Raw genomic sequence first — 25725 nt, forward strand, 5'->3', positions numbered from 1 at the left:
GCCCCCCCACTCGAAAGTTTATGGGGGGAAGGGGTGCGGGATTGATACCATCGCCCCCTCCCGACCCCACCAAATCGGCCGATACACTAGAGGGGGGGGGGCGAAATAATCTAAAAATAGGTTGAAATATAAATAATTAGTATATATTTTTTACATAAGTAATAAATTCGTATACAAATTGTGTGAATCCTATACTAAAGTTCAGAATAGCTTGACCATGTTTAATACCGTGACCAATGTGTTCAATTCCTGGTCCCTTTTTTTTTTTTTTTTAAATAGGTTATTGTTATTAATATTATTTTGTTTACGAGCAGGAATGTTTTTTTCGTGCATTATCTCTGTGGGTATAGGGCGCCACTAGCAATCCTGCCATTCTTTTGCACCCCTTTTGGCCACTCCCAGAAAGTCATAATTTGGGAGCCAAATAGTATAAAATTAAAAAAAATAATATTAAAATTACAAATCCATTTTTTTTTACTCAAATCAACATTTGTACACGGGTTTGTCAAATAAAAATAATTTAAGTTGTTCATCATATAATCCTAGTTTGTCTATGATCTATATTATTGTATTGTTTTTAAACGTTTACAATTTTAGCTGTGTAACGAGTGAGTCCGTGCACTCATCAAATGTCTCAATCCAATGTTCGAAGGCCACGAGAATAAACTATTTTTAGATCTTGACCTAAATCTGACGTAAACAAATTCCACCATTTTGTTTCACGTCACCTTATACGTTTACAAGGATAGAAGCCGACAACAAACTAAACAACTAAAACTGGAGGGGAAAATGAGATCGCTCCTCCTTATGGGGTTGAGTTTAGGGCTCACAGCAGCTGTAATAGGAAATGCATTTTATCAAAAGAAACAGTTTTATCCTTCGGTCGTTTACATCACAAAATCAAATCCATCTATGGCAGTAAGTCTAGTGACTAGTCTAGTCACTGTAGTAGTGTAGTGTCTGGCCTAGGCAGCAGAGCTCTATAAAAATAATAACAATAGACAATACCAGTTTTCGATAGCTTTCATTGTATGATTGTTTGATTCTAGATCTAGATTATATAGTATAATATCTATAAATTATAGATCTAGAATCAACTAACACTAAGTAACTAAATCTATAGTGACGGTCTAGTGACTACGTCTAGACTAATTACTAATTAATATAAATTTATATTATAATAAATTAACCTAGAATCCTAGAGTAGACCTAGATCTATCAATAGTCCAATAGAATTAGAATAGTTACCATCTAGACTAATCTAGAGATATTCTAGACTTAGACTTAACTCTTAGACTTAAGACTAGAGGAGAGTATCACTAGAGTTAGAGTCAGTAGACTGAGTAGAGTAAATTTTTACAAGAGTTTCAAGAGTAATATAGATACTAGCTACTAAGTCTAACTACTCTAACTAAGGCGTCTAAGGCTAAGCCCTGGCCTAACCCTAAGTTAGCCCGCCCCCTAAGCTAGATCTAGAAAAATCTAGATCATATCAAATATCATCTAAAAATAGTCTAGATCTAATAATCTAAATTATTCTAAATCTAGATTCTAGAATGTCTAGATCTAGAATCTAGATGAAATCTGATGAATGAAATAATGGGTCATGCTTCACTTCTTGATTAAACTAGAGTAGAATTTAATCTCTCTAGATCTAGCCGAATCTAGCAGCTAGATTCTAGCCTCTATTCGTTAACTAATAATCTAATAAATTTACTAGATCTATTACTAGACAAGATCTAGAAATCTAGATTTAGAATCTAGTAGAGTAAAGCTGCCATATCAAAACCCCCCCCCCCCCCCCCCCTGCCCCATCTTTGTATATCCATATCGGACATCCCACCATATTTTTATTAATGCATCTTTATTTTGATGGTTAGTACAGACACTACAGGGGCCCTACTGAAATACTATGATCCATTTTTTTTAATTTTTTGAACACATTTAGTTTAGTATTCCTGTGCATGATCATTTTTCTACTAGGCTATTAAGTTATTTTGACCTCATACACATGAATGGGGGTGCTTCCGGTACCTTGGTGCTTTAGCCAAGCAAGACCTATTAGATTTTAGATAAATTTGGCTTCAGGATTGAAAGGAGAATATGTGTATTACACTTGCTTACCATTAAACCTATTCAGTGTTATAGAGGGTGTTGGATATGGTATACTATTTTAGAAAACGCTACAATATTGAATACTTTTTTTTTTTCTGAGTGTTTGCAGATTTACTTCCCTTTCCTCCAAAACAAAAATAAATAATATGCACTCCCCTGCCATTGATACATCTATTTATAGCATTCCCTTTGCCTAAATTTTGAACTATCACTCTGACATGTGTATGGCAATAAGTCTTTTCTTTTCTTTTGCACTTGGTAGTTCACCTCTTGCTTGACCAGAAAATAAATACCTGAAATAAAAGAATTAGGGGATTAAAACATTTTTAAAATGCATATTGTCTGATATGGTTTACAAGGCATTCTATATCGTAGTCAGGGAAAAAAATGTGTCAGAGGATGTTTACATTTTGTCATACCTACCCCACCCCTCTTTGACATCAGATTTTATTTTAACTTTGAATGTTGAAACTTTGCAACAGATCTAATTTTATAGACTATAGATCAATGGATGACGAGTTTATAGATGTTTTCCTTTTTGTTTCTAGGTCTAGCCAATACAGAGCTACAGTAATTCAAATGCAAAAGTCACTGCAATCCGGCTTAACTCTTTCAATATGCACCTCTACTCTAAAACTTTTAGTCTTTTAGTTTATGACACAGAGTTAGTGTTACAGAGTAGATCTAATTTATTATATTCTATTTGATCATCTAGATTCAAAATCTAGATTCTAGATCTAAATGCTATACTATCATACTATTATATATAGATTAGATCTATAGATCTAGAATCATGTAGACTAGAATAGATCTAGATCTATTACTATTAGATTTCACTAGATCTAGACTTGAGATTTAGTTAGTCTAGGAAAATAGAATCTAGGTTTATCCTGTCTAGGTTGGTAGAGAGAGTATAGATCTAGAATCTAGACTTTTTAGACTAGAAATCACTGGATAAGACTAGATTTAGATTAGAATCAGATCCTTGTTTATAAATTTGATTGCTTTACTAAAGACAGTAAGTTTAGTCTATTAATAATTATATTACATGTATAGATCTAAATAGTTGATTTCAGGCAATTTCATCAATGTTCAGGAATGTTAGTGTGATGTAATAAAAAAAAATCTAAAATCAATCTAGATTTACTCTGGAATCATCATGAAACTCCTTTTGAGTAAGGCCTTGAGAGGCTCAAAACCTCTCTTGCAAAAGCCCTAGACAGAAACCCTGTTGTTGTGCTTAATGCATACAGGTCAAGAACTAAGTAATGTCCCAGATTTTCATCATATTACATTTACCACAATATTATAAAAAGGATAAATTTCTTGGAAAAAAAAATCACTTATGAACTGACTGTCCTGTTCTTGTCTTCTTTTCCCTATTACATTGATATCTACATCTTATATCTTCTGCAAGATGCACCAAAGTGAAAGAAGGAGAAGGAAACTAAAGCATGTCTCTCAACTCTCTTTATTTAACGCTCAGACATTTCCTGATCTATTTTTAGCAGTTTGTGTAAGAATTAGCAAGTGATGCCACATTATTAATTTCAGTTTTATACTCATTCCCTACTGTACTTCTAGATTGGCTTGGGACATTTATAATTATTTTTACCTTTACCTTAGTCTGTTGGACTGTTGGGGCACCATGCAAGATTTGTCGACCGTCCTTCTCCATTCCTCTCAGTCTTTTGTCCTAGTCAGAACCTCCTTCAATGGCAGGCCCATCCATTCTTTTATGTTGTCTTACCATCGCTTTCTCTGTCTGCCTCGTCTTCTTTTTCCCGGTACTGTTCCCTGAAGGAAAGTCTTTGCGAGCCCCGAAGACCTTGTAATATGGCCATAGATTATTAGCTTGCATTTTTAATATAGTAAGCAGGTTATCATGGGGTCCAATCGCTGCAGTAACCCTGTCTCTAATCTCTTGGTTTGTGATGTGTTCTTTAAAAGTGATACCTAGGATCCTTCTGTAGCATCTCAATTCCATTGCTAGGATCCTCCTCTCTAGCTCTGCAGTCAGCGTCCAAGACTCACAAGCATATAAAAATGTGGCCATGATCATGGAGCGCATCAACCTGATTTTGATAAATATTGTTACGTATTTCTGATTTTCTGGCTAAATGTACTAGGCACACAAATAAAAGAAACACTGCAAAGAACTTGACGACTCAACTTTCAGCTTTATATAACTTTATTGAATTATAACTATAACAATTCGTCACTGTAACATGTAGCGTATACGTCTTACATCGACTGTATCGACTGTAATGGCTCAAGTCCACTCTCTTCTACTGTCTCGCACAGTAGAGAACAGTATCGACGACTGTACTGACTCTTTTCACATGAACTCCCTGGTTTATAAAGAGTCCCTAATCGCTTGTCTATTGTTGCAAAAACACTGCTAGTATCCTCTGGAACAACATGGGAGGAAACATCACATCCTGTTGTTGTTTATACATGTCGATTCCAGAGGATACCTGCTGCAGTGTCATCTCGCCGAGGTCACACGTAGTGACCTCTAACTGTCACTGTTCATTTGTCACAATGCCCCCCTTCGTAAATCTGTTCCTCCTCTGGAACAACACGTGAGGCACGTCCCATCCTGTCTTTGTTTACATGCATAGATTCCAGATAACACTCGGTGCTGTGTCATCTCGCCGGGGTCACACATAGTGACCTCTACCTGTCACTGTTCATTCGTAACAATATATATATATATATATATTATTGTGGATCCATACATAAATGTTCTTGTGAGAAAATACAAATAGCTAATGCAATTCATTAGTACAATGAAGAACTTACAACATTGACCTGAACAATAACTTCAACTTAAGTTGTACATTTTAAAATTGATGATATTTATTTAAAAAAATTGGTGTTGATGATGTTGTTAAACACAACACAATTAGAAATAAACTGGAGAATCAACAGATATTTGAAATGGCCAATATTCAAGTCTTTTTTTTTAAAATTATATTTTGTTTCAATAATAGAGTTTATACATGACATATTGTTTCCACAGGTTATATACATACAAGCTCTTGTGTTTGTAGTCTTGATGGGTAAATTGTTGCGTGCATTGTTCTTTGGACAGCTCAGAGCAGCAGAAATGGAGGTTTGAACCCATTTAATAAGCAACGTCTATGACTTGCAGTTTTTTATTTTTTTAAGTTAAAGGAATTTGTTTATTAGATCATTTTATTGTATTATAATTTTTTCTAAATGTGGATTTAAAATTAGATAATTTCTAGTGGCTTTAATAAAGATATGAAAAATATTTTTTTGTTTGTTTCAGCATTTGATTGAACGTTCCTGGTACGCTGTTACAGAAACTTGTTTGGCCTTCACTGTGTTTAGAGATGATTTCAGTCCCAAATTTGTGGCACTCTTTACACTTCTTCTATTTCTCAAGTGTTTTCATTGGTTAGCTGAAGATAGAATAGATTATGTAAGTTAAGCCAAGGGAATTTTAAAAAATTAAATCTGTTAAAAAATGTTTTGTTGTTGTTTTTTTTTGTTGTCATTCAAACATGCACTCATTATTGTTTCAGATGGAGAGAAGTCCAGCCATATCCTGGGTATTTCATATAAGGGCTCTGTGTAAGTGGTGACAATGATTTGTATATATATATGTCAACTTAAACATTTTCACAGCATTAAAGTTAAGTTAGTAAAAGTAATGTTAAGAAACTCACTGACCCTGATATAAAGTTTTGTTTTCTGTGTTACCAACTTTTAGCTCTGATGTTTGTGTTGGGTCTGCTAGATATTTTCTTTGTGAGGTATGCTTTCATCTATACACTTTCAAAGGGGCCTTCAGTGCAGTTAGTATTTGGTTTTGAGGTAAGACAGCACTTTGATCAACATAATTAATTTTTTTTTTTGAATTATCATTAAAACACCACATTTTAAACTAACATCTGCATTACACCAAGAACAGTTCAGTGTTCATGTTCTAGCACATACACATATTGACCATACTTTATTTTATTATAAATTTTATTAGGAAATAATTGTTCTGTCTCTATTTTGCTTTTTGTTGCCAGTTATCTACTACTGTATGTTTTCTTTTCAGTATGAGATTCTGTTTACCATAGTCTTGATGACCTTTATCAAGTATGTTCTTCATTCAATTGACTTACAAAGACAGAACCCATGGGACAATAAAGCAGTTTATTTACTTTATTCAGAACTTGTCATGGGTATGTACTTATTGGTTTTTAGGTAGGACAGAATTCTGGACAGAATTTTAAAAAAATTAACATAAGTATTTTATAGATTGATTTGAAGCAAATAGTTATTGGACTTACTAATGGGCTGAATCCTATTTCCAGGTTTCATAAGAATGGTGTTGTATGTGGCTTTTGTATTCATAATGATTAAAGTACATACATTCCCATTATTTGCTATAAGGCCTATGTACTTAACAGTCAGGTAAGCATTGTCATTACTATTCATAGAGTTCCTAGTCTTATTATGATCCATTATTGTCAGAGGCAGGTATGGAGTGAGTGAATATGTTATTTCTGTGTTGGTATTTATGTATGAAAGAGTTATATCCCTTTGTTTATATTCCCAGGTATGAATCTGAACTGGTGATATTTTAAAATGTTTTTTGTTTTCCTTATAAACGAGAGAGGGGAGAGTTAAGTTAGTCACTTGTTTTTGGGAGTAGAAGAGGCCACACATGGGGCTTTTTTTTTCCACTTGCTATAAATACAAGTTTTTGTCTATTAGACTTTGTTTGCTTTTGAACAACTAGAATTTAATAAGTCAAATTTAAACTAGGACAGGAAGCTACATTTCTTAAATTATGGCGCATGCTAATTCCCATTCTTTCACTTTTTGTCGAAAACTTAACACAACAACCATAAAAATACTAAGTTTGATCTGCCAGCATGCAGTATTGTATAGAACTATGAAACTTTCTTTTTCTTAAAAAAAAAGTCAAAACCAGACCTTTAGTTTAGTGACAGTAGTTGTTGAGTTGTAATACATGATACAGCACTAGACTCTACATCTAGAATTGTTGAGAGTCTAGACTTTGTCTCTAGAATCTTTAGATAGAAGAGCATAGGATTCTAAATTTAGTCCAAATCAAGACTAAATCTAGAATTATGAAGACTTGATGTATTATTGCATACTAGATCTATTAGATTATTATTAGATTAGATCTAGGCAAACATAAAATCAAAAGGATCTAATATTCATACAATTACTAAATTAGATCTGGCTCTAGTAGATCTAGACTATTTTTTAAATTAATCTAATTAATCCTATAATCTATATTTCAAACTTTTCAAATAAACACTTGTAGCATTGTTATATTTTTAAGTCTAGCAGACTTAGATCTAAATTCTATAGATGTAGAAGTACAAAGTTGTGCACCAATTATCGAGCATGGATTTACGATCATAAGTGAGTCACACTGTGTACATTTGAACACATCATTTTTTCAAAAAATTATTCAGCACAATTTAATTATCTTTTTATTTTTCAAATAGCAACTAATCAAGTATATACATCTTAATTCCAATTTTCAATATGATTTATATGCAAGAGAACAGTTTTAATAAGAAAATTAGACCCAGGAATCTACTTATCAAATCATGATATTTGACATATTGAATCCATTTTGAAATAAAAAAATATTTGCTTCCTTTCTGTGTAAAATATGGTGTATACTAAGCAAAGAAGAAGTTTTAAAGTCATGTGTACATATGTAAACACCATGTACAAATTAGTGAATCATTCAAACTTTAAAATATCGATGAAACATTCAAACTTAATAATAAAGATGAAACATTCAAACTTTATAATAGCAGTAAAACATTCAAACGTTATAGTAGCAGTAAAACAATCAAACTTTATTATAGCAGTGAAATAGTCAAACTTTATTATAGCAGTGAAATAAACTTTATAATAGCAGTAAAACAATCAAACTTTATTATAGCATTAAAACATTCAAACTTTATAATAGCAGTGAAATAAACTTTATAATAGCATTAAAACATTCAAACTTTATAATAGCAGTGAAATAAACTTTATAATAGCATTAAAACAATCAAACTTTATTATAGCAGTGAAATAGTCAAACTTTATAATAGCAGTGAAATAGTCAAACTTTATAATAGCATTAAAACAATCAAACTTTATTATAGCAGTGAAATAGTCAAACTTTATAATAGCAGTGAAATAGTCAAACTTTATTATAGCAGTGAAATAGTCAAACTTTATTATAGCAGTGAAATAGTCAAACTTTATAATAGCAGTGAAATAGTCAAACTTTATAATAGCAGTGAAATAAACTTTATAATAGCATTAAACAATCAAACTTTATTATAGCAGTGAAATAGTCAAACTTTATTATAGCAGTGAAATAAACTTTATAATAGCATTAAAACAATCAAACTTTATAATAGCAGTGAAATAGTCAAACTTTATAATAGCAGTAAAAAACAACAACTTTATAATAGCAGTGAAATAGTCAAACTTTATAATAGCAGTGAAATAGTCAAACTTTTTAATAGCAGTGAAATAATCAAACTTTTTAATAGCAGTGAATTAGTCAAACTTTTTAATAGCAGTGAAATAGTCAAACTTTTTAATAGCAGTGAAATAGTCAAATGTTATTATAGCAATGAAATAGTCAAACTTTATAATAACAATGAAATAATCAAACTTTATATTAGCAGTAAAACATTCAAAACATTCAAACTTTATATTAGCAGTAAAACATTCAAAACATTCAAACTTTATAATATCAGTAAAATATTCACACTTTATAATAGCAGTAAAATATTCAAATTTTATAATAGTGGTAAAATATTCACACTTTATGATAGCAGTAAAACATTCAAACTTAATAATAGTGATGAAATATTCAAACTTTATTATAACAGTGAAACAATAAAACTTAATAATAACAGTAAATCATTCAAACTTTAAAATAGAGGTGAAAATTTGTCAACCCCTTTTGCAGGTAAAATGGAGCTTCATTGCTTGCATTCATGTATTTCCTGGATAGTTGGAGTTTTGTGGTTCATTTAGTGTATATTGGTATGTTAACTGGTGCATATTTTCAATCTGCAGTGATCCAAGTTACAGTGTTTCTAATTACCCATCTGTTGAGCCCATTGGTTAAAGTCAAAGTCATAGATTTTTAAGTAACCCCCTTGAGCCAAGTAAAAGAACCTGACAATTATGATTATATTTTTAATTTTTTATCCCCCTAAAATTTGTACTAATATTGTGATTAGTGATGTTTGGAAAATATCTGATCAAAAGAGTGATTGGGTTCATTTTTTTTTCTGATAAACAGTTTGAGAAGAGTCTGTTTATAGATCTTTTTGTTGGTTTATATTAATGTGTTTTTGACTAAAGGTTTTTCATAACCTTTTTTTGTTACATTTTCTTTTAAAGCGCCATAAAAATGTTGATAAAGCTTAAAAATCTCACAACATGACATTAGCATACACGATTTTGTACTTTGCATTTAAAATGTAAATGTTTTCCTTATTCGTCAATGTTCTACTCTGTTTAAAAATCATCATTTCCTGACATTTATACTAACCAGGTTAATTTTAAAAATCATTTAATGCATATTTATTGCTTTCAAACAAATGCTATAACTTTTTAAAAAATTCTTTTCAGAGCTTTCCAGAAGGCAGCTCAAGATGTTATTCTGTCTAGAAGAGCAATAAGACACATGAATACATTGTGAGTTTATGCATTTCCTATTTGTAAATAATATTGAATGTTTCACATTTCACCTTTGTCATATTAGGTTGCCAAAATTTTAAATGTAACCATTCTAAAATAAAATCTTTAGCTTTGCAATATGTAAGTCCCACTTAACCCTACTAACCCTAAGTCCCTGAAACAGACTATCCACTATGTCCTTAGCTCCTCCTGGCGCCCTCCCCCTTTGCTTACCCTCTTTAAGCTCTAGCTCTAATAAAAACAATGATTTTTAGCAGCCCCCGAAGGGGAAAAGACGCTATTAGTTTTGTGTGGAATGTCTGTCCGTCCATCGGTCCCGTTTAAATCTCGTCAACTAGAAAAGATAGTGAAAATCCAACATCATAATATTTTAGACCATTCAAAGTTCTGATGCAACGGCTACTTTTTTCTTTACTGAAAGTGAAAAATCTAATTTTTTAAATCACTTATGCAAACAATTTTTTCATAAAAATACACCACTTTTACAACTATTCACTATTAATAGTAACAAACACAGGAGACTTTTTAGTAGGGGAGTTTACCATTTACCTTATATTTAACACATTTATGCAAATGGTTTTAGAATTTGCTATAAAAAAGTTGTTTTTTTTTACATTTGTATTGCTAAGTTAAGTAAGTTCTGTCATACTAACTACTACATTTACACACAAAATTTTTTTCCTTTTTTTTAAAAAGAAAAAATCAATTTAGTAGGCATATAAGTTTGACATAATTTAAAACAACAATTAATAAGTAATTTTTTTTATTATCGCATGAACTGCAACGCTATAATACAGCTATAGAACACTTAACTAAAAGTAAATAGGCAAGTACCAAAAACAGCGATCGACAGGCATAGCTGCCATTTCTAAAATTACAGAAAAAGTGGTCCACCGTTCTGGTAGTGTTAAACTTGCCTAGCCAGTTTTTCTTTTCAGGACCCTTTCTTCATGATGTTTGACTATGTCATGTCTTACAATATGACTGAATCAGCTCAGCTTTCATCTCTTCACAGTATTGAGGAGTTCCCCTTTTTTGCCAGAAAGTGTGTTGATTTGTAAAAGTAAAAAAAAAATCATTTGTCTTCTTTTCCTGGTATCTGCTACCTAGCATTTTTCTGTAGCATTTATTCACAAAAAGGTTTAAATTCTTCTTTGAGTCTCAGTGTTCAATGTCCAACTTTCACAACCATATAGGAGTACAGAGACCACTGGCAGAGAATAAAGTTTTAATTTTACTTGGAAGCTAATTTTGTACTCTTCCAGATTTTCCATAGTTTGCTCATGACAGCATATGCCAAGCTTAAACTGGTTTTTATCTCTGTTATTTATCCTCCATCTCTTATTAAGTTTTTGATCCTAGGTAATGAGTCAACTTCTTATAATGTTTGGCCATTCAACACAAATTTTAGCTGGGTGAAAAAGTATTTAGCTACTAAGCAAGTGATAATATACACAGTTTTTTAGGAGATAAGGATTTCTGTTGAGGATGTGAGGAAGTTCCAGATGACTCTATCCTGTTATAATTCATATCTAACCCTTACTGGGTAAGGTAAAAATGCTTGATCATTGTTGCGTTCCCCTTTCAGACCTTGCGATCTATAGGACAGATGATGTAATGGTCACCTGTTTCTGTGGCCCACTGTTAATGAGGGTGTCATGTGGCCAGCACAAGGACCAACTGCCTTTACTTTTCCCCAACAAATGTCAGGTACCCATTAGAGCTGGGTGGACTCAGAGGTGCCCTAAAGATCCCAAAATTAACAATCCCAATCTTCACCAGGATTTGAACCCGGGACTTCCAGTTCAGAAGCTGAGCGCTTTACCATTCAGCCACTGTGCCTCCACTTAATCGTTTTACTAGTCCCTTTTCATCAGCAGCTACAGAAATGTACTTCTCTTTTAGATCTTTAGTTCTCAAAGAACTTTGACTTTCAATGAGTGCACAAGTAGACAATCAAGTATGTAATGTAAAAATTGTTTGCTTCATTTTATATTGTTAGACTTTGTTTCTCTACATTTTTAGATGCTTCATGTCATATATTTTGTATTTCTAGATATCCAGATGCAACACCTGAAGAGCTTAGTTCAGGGGATAATGTTTGCATTATCTGCCGTGAAGAAATGACAACAGGGTGCAAAAAACTTCCTTGCAATCATATCTTCCACACAAGCTGCCTGCGATCATGGTTTCAGCGCCAGCAAACATGCCCAACATGCAGGCTGGAGGTGCTGCGCATGCCTCGTACAACTCCTGTAGCAGCAGCAGCACCACCAGCACAGCAACCACAACCTGCTCAAGCACCGCAACATCCAGTCAATCAAGTTCAGAATCCCTTTCAAAATAGTAAGTGAACTAGTTCTCCCAATAGTTAAGTAGCTGTACTGTTGTTGGATTAGTTGGAACAAAAAAGTATGGAAAATAGGGGGGTTTATTATCACTCTATTCTGATCCTGAACAAAAATGTATAGCTATTTATTTCAATAAAATATAACTGACGTGTTTTTGTGCTCTACCAGAGTTCAATTGAGAGTGCTCTATCTTTGCTTTATTAATAAATTAATTCTATTCTCTGCTTTTATTTGAATCAAAATGTTGCACTTTACTGCTAGTGTTTTATTGGCTTTAAAGTTTTAGTGTTAATGTATGGATTGTTGCATGGTTAAAATTTAGTGCCTATACTGGCTAATGTAGAAAAGCTAAAGATGTTCATCTGTGTACATTATTTGTTATTTTCATGTAGAACTTTGGAGTATTTCTCTCCTCTTTTAATATTTTCTTTTTTTATTCTATAGTGCAAGGGATGTTTGGTGGGCTCCCCTTTCAGTGGCCACCAAATGTTGCTGGTCAGGCTGTTCCTCCTCCACCTTTTATATGGCCACCACAACAGCAGCAAGCTGCCGCTGGTGTTGGAGCACAGCAACAACCTGTTTCGTCAGCAGAGACGCCATCACAGATCCGTGAGTAAACTAGATGTCTTAAAGCACCCCACTAACAGTTATGATGCCAAAAAAACAGGTATGAACTAAAATAAAATTTTAATTTTTCTATAGCTATAACAACATCATCATCAACCAATAATGTTGGAGCTACAGCCACTTCACCTACAGTGCCTCTAACCACAGCAAACAGTTTAAATGTTCCACCATTTGCCATTCCTCCTTTCATGCCACCTATGATGCCACCTTTGTTTTCACCCTTTGGTAAGTAATTTACTTACATTCTCAGTTATTTCAGTTATGTCATGTACTGGTATACTTGGCATTACATTTCTAACATGGTTATATACTATGTACACAATGAAAGGGCTGCAGACTTTTTCAGTGCACAGATCAAGGGTTTGGGACTCACTCCACATTGGTCTTAGACAGCATGCTGCACTGCATTCTTCAAACATTAGGGCCTAGCTAAAATTTGTTTAGATTAGTTTGTCATTTTGGCTCTCGCGTTTATGTTTGTAATATTATCACATCGCCTTAAGCCCACATTTTGTTTGTTAACAGCGGTCTATAAATTAAATTAAATTATTATTATTATTATTATATATATATACTAAAACTCTCTTGTTCAGGAGTGTCATTAAAATAATGATAAATTTCCCAAAATAATTACCCAAATCTAAAATATTTAATTGAAATCATCTAAATTTTTAATTTTTTAGTTTATTTGTTTGTTTTTGTCCTGCAGGTTTCCCACCACCACCAATGCCAATGACAGGTTTAAGTGAAGAGGAGCTAAGGGTGATGGAAGGCACAGAGAGAGCTAACATAGAAGCAAGGATCCAGTGGTTAAGAGACATTCAGGCTCTGTTAGATGGGGCCATGGTACTTATCAATCAATACAATACGGTAGCCAATCATATAGGGTTAGTAGACTGATGTGAGACATTGCATTATGCATATTTAAATCATTTAAGATTTTTGTTGGAAATGTCTTCAATGTAAACTTTTAATTCATTAAGATGTGTACAATACAGCACAACACAAAAACTTCATATTTAAACATTGTCTCTTCTTAAAAGTGAAAATCTGTATACATTAATCATAAGTTACAAATCAGTACAGCATTAGTACATTTTTGTTGAGTTCTGTCCACTTTATAATTGCATCATCTAACAGAATTGATCTAATTTGATAATACTTTTTTGTTTGTTTCTTAGCACTTTTGGAATTAACACAGCACCAGTCCCTCCAGTCATTTCTCAGTCTGGGTTATCAAGTGAGGTTTCATCAGGGCCACATCAGACATACTCCACATGGTGGCCAGAAGGATCTGGGGCTAGACCTAAATACACTTCTACTTTAAGTAAAACACAAACCACTGACTCACCCAATGAGAGGAAGAGCAGTTCAACAGTGCAAGGTGAATTTTTTTTCATTTTTTTTTTTTTTTTTTACATAGTTTAGTTTTAGTTGACAGCATTTTTGTTTATGCCATGGTAGTAAGTTGCCCAAGTGATTCAGAGGGAGAAAAAGGTTATAAGAAGATATAGTGTGCATTTATCTTTGCCAAGGATATCTTGATTTTCATAGTTAAATTTCATTTTGCTTTGATATTTGATTGAATCAAGTGTTCTATAATAAGACAACTATTTCATTTGCTTTTGATTAACTATTTAATAATTATATCTGATTTATTTTGTATTACATTTACTAAATATTTTGATTAAATATTTTGATGGAGGTTTCTTTGTGTGGTTGTTAAATGATATTAACTGCACAGCTAGAGAATCATTTTTATTTCGAGATAAGAAGTATGGAGAGAGAAAAGTGAGTTTGGCAGTGATTCTCAGCTTATTACTCATGAACTGGTAAATTTGTACCCCATTTTGAATCTAGTTTTTTTTTTTCAAATTACTTTTGCATAGCACATCTTTCAAGCCATAGCTTGCTCAGTGCATTATAGCCCTTTTTTGAGAGTGGAAAAGTATCTGGGAGAAGGTTTCTGTGCTGCCTTTAGGCACTCGATGCACGGTGGCTGAGCTGTAAAGCGCTTGGTTTCTGAACCAATGTCCTTGGTTCGAATCCTGGTGTTGATTGGGATTTTTTATTTAGGGATCTTTGGGCGCCTCTGAGTCCACCCAGCTCTAACGGGTACCTGACATAAGTTGGGGAAAAGTAAAGGTGGTTGATCATTGTGCTGGCCACATGACACCCTCGTTAACTGTGGGCCAAAGAAACAGATGACCTTTACATTATCTGCCCTATAGATCACATGGTCTGAAAGGGGAACTTTAAGGACTCAGCAAACACAACTCACCTCGAGTCGGGATTCAAACTCGAGCCCTCGTGATAGACAGGCAAGTGGTTTATGACACTACCATTGTGTTGAACAGATTCTTATTCTATATGGCTTTGTTGATAGCCACAAGTCAAAGGTTTATAACATTCTTTCTTGTGGGTTTTCAATGACTAACATTTTAAAAGGAATATACAATTTAACATATGAAAACAAAATCTCATTACAGATACAGTAGTATCAGGAGCTAGTGGATTTACAGCGCCAAGGGAAGAAATTATTCCAGCTTGGGAAAACCCCAGGGAAGAAGGCCACGAAGATGACATGCATGAAGTTCGCAAGAGGCGCCTTCAGCATTTCACCCAGCAGCTCCAGGCTAGCTACAGCACACCAACTCTGTGTTCCAATGGCAATAGTGACAACTCAGGTGTACCATCTTCTAGTATTAAAAAAGATGAAGAAGATCACTAACAGATTTCTTCAGTTTGCCTCCATGGCTCATGGTGACAAAACAATACAACTATTCTGTTGGCAGTCCTAAAGAAGGACCCTGCATCAAGAGCCCAATTTCCTGTGATTAATTTTTGTAGATGTCTTCTTTTATGTCTTTGTTAACAGAAAAAAATGAAGTTGCCTCCATTGTTTGTGCGCACCATGGAATACCTTGCAAAAACATTTGGTTCTGTATTTGGATGTGTGTGTGTATGTTTATGTCACAGAGAACACTCAAATCCAATGAACAAGTAAGCAAGCTCATGCAAGCTGTGACCATCAGCCTTGTTTTGGAACAATAATTTGTGCTGAGATCCATTGGATAACTAGACAATAGTTGTGTGCTGATAGCTGTTGGATAACCAGACAATAGTTGTTTTGGTTCTGCTGCTAACTTGATCAACTTCTTTGTTATTTTGAAACATTTCTTGTGTAAATAGATGAGCTATTTCTACTTTACTCTGTTGATGTTAATATCAATATTTTTGAAAGCTTAATCCCCTATGATTTATTTGTCCTCTACTTTCAGACTGTTTTATTTGTAATAGACAATTTAAGAAAGACTCTCAATAAGAGTTTCATTCTTTTTAAAAGCATTTGATGGTATGAAAATCATTGATATATTTACTTTGAAGAAATTAAAACACTAAGTATTGATAATTTAGTACCATTTAATTGACAAGTACTCAAAGTAGATATTTTAAAACCATTTCTATCAATGCTATACTCTCAATAGATTTGTAACATTACATCATATTATACCATATGTAAATTTAGCAGTAAGTTATTAAGATAACAAAAAACGTGAAGAAATTTATGCATACCATTAAAATGATTTGATTCAATTTATTTCTTTGAGATTTGTTTGTTTCAGAAATATTTTTTTTCGTTCATTGCAATAAGCATGCAAGGAAAGTCTGTGAGTTGGGATTTGCTAGCATTTTTCAACTTATGGAATGAAATTGTTTTGAATGTTTTATTTTTTTTTATGTCTGCTTGTACTTTTATATGGCTCATTGGAAGTTAAGGGTCTAGATTTAAGTTGGAGGAGTCATGTGATATACCATTACTGGTAACCATTTCATCACCATTTGTTTTATTTTGACTAGAATGTTTTGTTGCTTCTGATCTGGTCTACTCTGATAGAACACAGGAATGATAGTTTTCATGGTTCATTGTTGAAATATTTATTATATAAAATATATTTGAAGATTTGTCTCAAATGCTTTTAATGCAGAAGTGATTTCAAACATAGTTGTTTTCAACATATTCATTACGAACTGTAGAAACTACTAGATAATCATGTTGCTTTTGTCTAAATCATCTCATGGAAACACCTAACCACGACTGATAGTCAAAGCTGTGATTAGTTTCCAGAAGGGAGTTGCTGAGTGAGAATAGCAGAAGTGATTTAAATCCAACCTTAAAAAAATAATGACAGACTTGATCGTGTCAGTTTTGGAAGGTTTTAGCTTGAAGTTTAAAGTTCATAAAAAAAAGGGTGGGGAGGGGTGGTGGAGACGAATTAAGACCTGTCCCTTTAGACTACAGCAATTTAAAAAAAAATGATGGTATAACTCTAGTTGTGTTCTACAATTTCTGATTGTTTCTACAAGTTTGATGTAAGAATTTTTAATGCTCAATTGATCATTTTAGTTTGTGTGTTTTGTTTACTTTGCCTGACTCAGGCTAAAAAAAAAAGTATAAGCTTTGATGTCATGTGTGACTTGATTAGTAGCTGTTGTTTTTTAAATAATTTTGTATTGGATTGAATGGACTTGTTGGTTTATAACTATCTGACTCTATTCTGTAACATACTTGTTGTTACGCAGACATAATCTGAAGAAATAAATGATTGCAATGTAAACACAAAACAACTTGATACATTCTTTACCAAATACAGAGTTATCTCCCCCCCCCCTTTGTTTTGTTAGAATAGATTGAACGTAGATTTTGTGAGGCACGTTCTGCTGAACTCTTGTAACTTAGTTCAATAGCTTGAATACCTTGTGCTGAGCTTAGTTTCTGGTTGTATTGAATGTTACAGTTTGCACTCACAGCTGGGATGTATTGATTACAAAGCCTCAATAATCCCTGGCTCAATGAAATCTCATTCAGTTTGTACAATGGTCCTGATTGCTTGTGTTATCTTAGGACAGTTTCTACTTGGAGGCTGAGACCAAGTGGTCAATTTGACGATTCATTCATCTTGGTTTAATAACATTTTCAATTGAGTTCTTATGTATACGTATTTTCAAATATAACATTTCACATTCTTTATATCCTGATGAAGTTATAGTCCGAGAGTTTGTATTTATTTAATTGTATAGTTCTTTTTCTGTCTTAGGATGAAGTTAGAATACTGAGGTTGTACTCGATGATTGTTCATAGACTGGAGCAGACGACTTTGGAAAGCTGTCTTGTTGCACTATGGGAAGAAAACGAAACCATCTTTTGGCTCCTCCCACTTGAGATCAAACTTACTGCTATGGGACAAGTGAACATGTTTTGTTGAACTGGAAGTGGACACACAGATCTGTTGCATTGGAATATAGTCACCAAGTAAAAACATTATTTCCAATGTTGAAAAAAAAATTGAAACTGAGACTTCATCTTCTAGAAAGGTTAAAGGTTGAGAAACACTGGTAGGTCTATAACGGTCTGCAATATGCATTTCTGCAGGGTTCGTAGCCACCTTGAAAACCTGGAAAACACCTTGAATTTCATATTATATTCAAGGCCTTGAAAGAGCCTTGAATTTCGTAAAAAACGGTGAAAAAAACTTGAATTTTAAAACTGGACCTTGAGTTCTTTCCCTCCCGATACCTGGTGTTTATCGTTTTTTTCCCGGTTACATTGAGCTGACCAGTGACGACGCGTCTACACCTCCTTTCACCCACTTGTGAAGCGCGACCTCGTGATTGAAAACGACCTTGGCTCAAGCAAGCATTTCACTTAGCACTATTTTCCTTTCACTGTTACGACTGAAGACGCGCTAGATCTAGTCTGTAGTGACTGTTTTCTATAACTAGAGCAATTAGCAGCCTAATGTGAAGGCTACACCCCTCCGGGCCCTCCCTCGCCGAAAATCTTCTTGTTCTAACAGTAAGAGTGACTTCGCGTGGAAAGTCCGTATATCATCTTATCTTTGTGTCTTTCTGAGTATTTTATTAGATTTTGTATTTGGAGATTATGATTCAGTGTTTAAGTATAATTGCTACCGGTACTTTACTTTTGAGTCTTCTCACGATCCATCCTTCTCATCTAGCTAGAAATAGTATCTAGATTTAGATCTAAGTTAGATCTAGTGAAGATAATTCGCGCTTAACCTGAAAACTCTGTGAATTTTAGTTAATTTAAGGATCTAGTTCCAGGTACATCTAATGTCTAGATTGCTCTAGAAGTACGCTAGATTCTAGATTTACGCTAAATCACTAGAATCTAGTGAAGAAAATTCTCTCACAGCCGTTAAAAGTCCGCGAAGTTTAGTGACATTGAGTTAGAATCTATAGAGTCTAAATCTACGATAGATTCAGTGAAGATAATTCGCACACAGCCGTGAAAAGTCCGCCAATTTAGTGACTTAATTAGATCTAGACTGTAGAAGCAGTGACAGCCGTGAAAAGTCCGCGAATTTAGTGACTTTGATCTAGACTCTAGATTTACGGTAGATTCAGTGAAAATAATTCTCTCACAGCCGTGAAAAGTCCGCGAATTTAGTGACTTAGATCTAGACTCTAGATTTACGGTAGATTCAGTGAAAATAATTCGCACACAGCCGTGAAAAGTCCGAGAATTTTAGGGACTAGATTTACGCCAATTTACGGTGATTCAGTGAAGATAATTCGAAAAAAGTCCGCGAATTTAGTGACTTAGACTTAGATCTAGACTTAATTTACGCTAATCCAATAGAATAGAGTGAAGATAATTCTCTCAGCTGTGAAAAGTCCGCGAATTTAGTGACTGTATTATATAAGATAAGATAAGAGTCTAGATCTACTGTAGATTTAACGAAAATATTTCACACACAGCTGTAGAAAAGCCCGTAGAGTTATTTTGGTTGTAATGTACTTAAAACTGATGGAAAGCAAGTCAACTGCTATAGTAAGAATGAAATATTATTTTTACAAATCTATGTCAATTTAAGAAAATTTCCAACTTCAGATTGCGACTGTTTTAGCTGAATTACATCTCATATTTTTAAAAAGTTATTCTTCTGTAGTGCAAGCTTGTTTGTGTTTTCTAATGTATTAAAAAGTTGCATTTAAATGCTTAGGAACACTAGAGATGAATTTTTTTTTATTTTTTTTTTTGGAGGTATGATTTCAACTTATCAGCATACATTTTAATGTGGGTTTTTAAATTTAAAATTTATATATATATATTGTTCTTTTTACATATTTTACATATATATTGCTTGCTATGGTGCGATGCATACCTAGAAAATCTAAACCTCTACCTTGAAAACCTGGAAAATACCTGGAAAATCATTCAAGAAATTGGCTATGAACCCTAATTTCAATTATGAGGACTGGTTTAACGGGGAGGGAGGGGGGGCGTCGCTAGCGAGTGTAGAATTCGTGATTCTTAAGAAAACAACAGAATAAACTTGGTAGAGGTTGAGAAGTAAAATGTATCGTACTGAGACTTTTCTACACACACTAAAATGTATCGTACTGAGACTTTTCTACACACACTAAAATGTATCGTACTGAGACTTTTCTACACACACTAAAATGTATCGTACTGAGACTTTTCTACACACACTAAAATGTATCGTACTGAGACTTTTCTACACACACTAAAATGTATCGTACTGAGACTTTTCTACACACACTAAAATGTATCGTACTGAGACTTTTCTACACACACTAAAATGTATCGTACTGAGACTTTTCTACACACACTAAAATGTATCGTACTGAGACTTTTCTACACACACTAAAATGTATCGTACTGAGACTTTTCTACACACACTAAAATGTATCGTACTGAGACTTTTCTACACACACCAAAATGTATCGTACTGAGACTTTTCTACACACACAACAGTTCCATCAATTCGGTGGACGCAAACTGAGGCTCTCGATCCGCGTGCGACTTTTTGATTCCTTGGCTTCGGCTCTTTCACGAACGGAATATTATTTGTAAACTTGTTTTGTAAAGGAAGGCGGGGTGGCTGAGCGGTAAAGCGCATGGCTTCCGAACCGGGGTTCGAATCCTGGTGAAGACCCAGCTCTAATGGGTACCTGACGATAGTTGGGGAAAAGTAAAAGCCACATGACACCCTCGTTAACCGTAGGCCACAGAAACAGATGACCTTTACATCATCGACCACAAGGATCTGAAAGGGGAACTTTACTTTTGTACACACTTACTTGCTTTGAAAGAGTCGAGTAAACTTGTTGAAACCCAAGCCAAAAGACACAATTCTAGAGAGCAACAAGAGCACACCAATTGTCGCTAGCAAGCAAACACGTCTCGCTCCATGATCTCTCACATGGCGCAATGGAAGTGGCCTTGGTTAGCAGTATTCGAATAGATGTTGCAAGGTTTGAGCACACATTATTACCACATGAAGCCAGCTTCCTCAGTATGTCAATTGGTGATTGTGGCACTGGTTTGTTGATAAAAAGTGCTCGTGCATCAATGACATCATTGAACAAACGATTTGCCTGTATATCATCAAACAGGAAAAAGTAACACAATCAGGTGTCTTGGTTCAAGAAGAAACCCAAAGATGTCCAAATGGCTTTCCAGCCTTTGGAATATGTCCTTTATCTCCATATGAAGTCTGTCCAGCACTTCTGTCGCAACACGTTTGAATAGCAGTTCTATTGACAGTCCTGCATCAGGACTTAGCTCTTTTCTTTCTTCTGGCTGTTTTGACGACAGGAAATCCATAGCATTCACTACCTTCTTTTGCTCTTTCCATGGATTGGCGGATCAGTTTCGACAGTTTCACATCATTTTTCAGAAAGCATGAAAGGGTTTTAATTTCTTCAGCAGCTTCCCATATATGCAGTCCAGACTTTTTTGTTTCTTCTTGAGTTTATTATTTGGCGCAGGAGGTTTGAACAGAATTCCAGATAAGCTAAACATTCATAATTTTCCACTGCATGAAGAATATTCTGTGCATTGCCTCTAAGTGTCCATTCTTTCAGTTGTTGATTCAGAAAATTTCTCCAACAGCTTGATGATTTGGTCGAGATGCAAGGAAACTGCCGACGTAGCTTCTTCTCTTGCGGACCACCTTGAATTACTCTCCTTTTTAATTAATCTCCAGGCTCCAGCTTCTTTCAGTTTGGTCCATCTCTGGGGTGAATGAAGAGCTGTCAGGTTCAGAGAGTGCCAGGTTCACAGTTCAGAAATGTTGCCTTTGGATTTATATCTAAGAGACAGACGGCCACTCATTGTGGCTGCGTTATCATAGGTTTGACCTCTGCACAGATTTTCAAATTCTCCCCCCTATATTTATAATATAGGTCTGTTATGCGATATATACTAATATAGATAGGCTTGAGCATTGAGCGCACCGTCTTAATGTAGAAGTTCCAGTTTTAATGCCCTTGTAAAATCACTGGTTGGGCTCGTTAATAGAACTTGATTAATTTAAGCAAACCTCACTAGAAAGATTCTTTGCAATAATGGAGCAGATAAATTCATAGAGTGAGAAATCTTAGACCACTATCAGCTCATGAAGGAGGAATTGATTTTTGAAAAACTTGTTTTTAAAATCAATTCCTACTTTATTAGGCTGATAGCAGTGGCGTAACTAAAGGGGGGAGGGGGGAGAATTTTAAGATCCCCTCGGGCCCCCACCTAGGGGGGGCCCCCAAATGGGTGTTTGAAATTTATTTGTAAATACATAAATTAATATGTTTGATTGACAAATAGTGTCAACGGGTGTCTTTTTTTTTTTTCAACATTTATGGATTAAATTTATTACAAAGACTAAACCTAAATCTAGGTCTATCAGTACGTTGACTTTGTTGACATTTTAAAAATATTTTTTCCCAAAGAGATTAAATTTTTTTTAAAGTTAGTTTTACATTTTAAACTTTGTTGCTACGAATAAAACTGCATGATATACAGCGAATTCTAGGTATCTTGTTACCTTTACTAAGGGGCGGACTGGCCATATGGGCAATCGGGCTAATGCCCGGTGGGCCGGTAGGCCACCAAAAGGGCCTCATGAATGCCACTATAACACTATTAAACTTTTAATAATAATAATAATATTTTCTTGTAAAAGAGGCCCTCTGCGCGTCGTGTTTTTTAAAATCTTTGACAGACTCAACAGTATATGCTAATTTAATCTAACACATTTTCCGAAATAATGTAATAGTCTAGATCGGTACATCCGTAGACAGTGCTACTAGTAGCCTTCATCCTATTAGGGCCCACACTTTTAGCGATTAAAAGCAACATAAGGCCTACTATATTTTTTAAAAAAGATCTGCGTTGATCTTCATTGTAGGCATGCGATCAGTTATCGATACATTATCAAACTCAACAGAATGACCTTAAGGACAGGTAACCTAGAAATGGATGTCCTTCATTTAATATACAATTTAAGGGCCGGATGGTATAGAAATGCCTGGGCCAATTTTAACACCCAGTCCGCCCTTGCCTTTACTAATAATAGATCTATATGGCGAGTATTTTATGGCTACACTAATTAACCTTGAAGCAAAATTTACAGAATCGAGTATAACTAATCCAAAAGTTATTCTTAATTATGCTAGAATAGTTCATTATTCGGGTTTGGCGTCTATAATTCCAGAATTAAACTTCACACGCGAGTTATTACCCCTCTATTCATCTTTCCTCAATCCAATGGAAACTCCATTTTTATTTCCATCTAATCCTTTTGCGTTCGCACAAAACATAAACAACAAACAATGACGTAATATCATATAATATTAGCACATCCTTCCTTTTGAAGATATTATCACACCCTTCCTTTTAAAGTTCTTAAGACTGATATCTACTTGCAGGGCCGGTCCTAGCATTTGCGGGACCCTATGCGAAACGGATCGCGCGGGGCCTAGTCTGGGTAGGGATGAGCATAATGTCAATATTATTTTTTTTGAATTAGAAAATAGGCCTACTTTCGTCTTTGCAATAAATTTTATCAAATGAAAGCTCGTAATGACACTTTTTATTTATAGGCACCCCAAAATGTCAATTTCGTCTATTCTTCAGGAGATTTGAATAAATTCAAAAAAAGTTCAGGACTTTATCATGAGATTTCCTGGTGGCCCTAGAAAATCTGGAGGTCGCGAAAACCCTGTTATTTTATATACGTTATAATGGTTTAATTTAATAATGTACACTTAGAATTAGCGCAGGTCCTATGAAAGCGCGGGGCCCACTGCGACCGCATAGGCTACAGTGGCCTAAGGCCGGCCCTGTCTACTAGGAACTTTAACAATTCGTCCACTCTGGTTGTCTTGACTGGCACAACAAGTTCTCTAGACGTTGGTCTATAACTGTCTGTTTCGTTTGTTCCAACAGTTTGCAGTTCATTGTCTCCATCTATATCATAGTACCCAGAGATGTCTTCATCGAAACTCTTATTTGAAAAAGCGTTAATTTCTTCTGTATGTTTTTCCGTTTGTCTTTATGATGCAAGATCTGGGTGCTGAATGTTTTTTATGACAACTGCTTTCTGCCATGTTTGTCCAAGACGAACTCTCCGACAGAATAATCTTTAGGTAGTCTTGCTTTTGCATTGTATTACAATTTGCTTTTCATCTGTCGTTCGTTGAGTAATGTCTCTGCATTTTCAGCTACCGATGGTTTCAATAGTTTGGGATCAGTTGGAATGATTCCCTGAGTCTTCTACTCGTCAGCGGTTGTGATGGTGAATACGGCAGTCCAAATATCGGAGTATTTCTATACTCGAGCATAACGAGATATGGATCTTTCCCACTTTTGTATGCTCTGAATCCTTTTGCTTGCGCACAAAACATAAACAACCAACAATGACGTAATATCATATAATATTAGCACAGAATCTTCTTCATGCAGTGGAAAATTAAGATTTTTTTGCCTATCTGGAATTCTGGTGAAAGCTCCTGTGCCCAATTAATATAGTTCGGAAGAAACTACAAAAGTCTGGACTGCATATACGGGAATCTGCTAAAGAAATTAGTACCCTTTCATGCTTTCTGCAAAATGATGAGAAACTGACAAAAACCCAATCCATCGAAAAAGCAAAAGAAGGTAGTGAATACTATGGATTCCCTGTAATCAAAACAACCATATGAAAGAAAAGACTTGATGAGAAGTTGAGTTCTAATGTAGGACTGTCAATAGAACTGCAATTCAAACGTGTTGCGACAGAAGTGCTGGACAGATTTCATATGGAGATGAAGGGCAGATTTCAAAGGCTGGGAAGAAAATGGATACCTTTGGGTTTCTTCTTGAACCAAGACACCTGTTAGATGAAGACCCGCTTATGACAAACTGTGCTACTTTTCCTGTTTGTATGATAAAATAAATGGCAAATCGCGTTTTCAATGATGTCATTGATGCACGAGCACTCTTCATCAACAAACCAGTAATACAATCACCAATAGACATATTGAGGAAAATGCAAGGGGCCCCCAAAGAGGTCAATCCCCCCGGGCCCCTTAATCCCTAGTTACGCCCCTGGCTGATAGTGGTATATCCTTTCTCATTCTAATTAGTTATTGTATTGCTTCATTATTGAAAGAAATCTTTTCCCTATATCCGGATGGCGTAATGTGTCAGATATGTTTTCTTTGACATCATATCCATATAAAGATAGATCCAGACTTATTTTAAGACGGTGCGCAAAATGTTTCTGAACCTCTATTTATTTATTTAGCTCTTTAATGAATGCATACGGGAATACCCGCTGACGTGTGTGTATAGATTGTTTAGACCTCCAGATCAATTTTAATTTTAGAAGATATTTTAAAGAAATTTAACAGTCAAAACAGAGTTTACCCCGTGTGGCCAATTAACTAGTATGTTGTTTTTTTTCTCAAAGATATACATAAATGTCAAATTTCTTGAGAAATCATTAGGCTACATTCTGAATACTGCTTTAAAAAAACAACAGTGACAAAAAATTCAAACAAAAAAATTAACACAAATATTTTATGTATTTATTATTATGTA

At 34.5% G+C, this 25725-nt stretch overlaps 1 protein-coding gene across 1 annotated transcript; it reads left to right on the top strand.

Annotated features, from left to right (window-relative positions):
* The first annotated feature begins 711 nt into the window (after window positions 1-711).
* On the top strand, window positions 712-16415 carry LOC106056865 (E3 ubiquitin-protein ligase synoviolin B-like). The gene is made up of 14 exons (XM_013213764.2): window positions 712-918; window positions 5141-5233; window positions 5414-5566; window positions 5670-5718; window positions 5858-5961; window positions 6194-6320; window positions 6453-6552; window positions 9772-9837; window positions 11897-12186; window positions 12636-12800; window positions 12894-13043; window positions 13528-13705; window positions 14000-14202; window positions 15308-16415. Exons 1-14 carry the CDS (start codon window positions 790-792, stop codon window positions 15547-15549), a joined length of 2049 nt encoding a protein of 682 aa, XP_013069218.2. The 5' UTR covers window positions 712-789; the 3' UTR covers window positions 15550-16415.
* The last annotated feature ends 9310 nt before the right edge of the window (window positions 16416-25725 follow it).

This window comes from Biomphalaria glabrata, chromosome 3, assembly GCF_947242115.1.
Source record: "Biomphalaria glabrata chromosome 3, xgBioGlab47.1, whole genome shotgun sequence".
Classification (NCBI taxonomy): domain Eukaryota; kingdom Metazoa; phylum Mollusca; class Gastropoda; family Planorbidae; genus Biomphalaria; species Biomphalaria glabrata.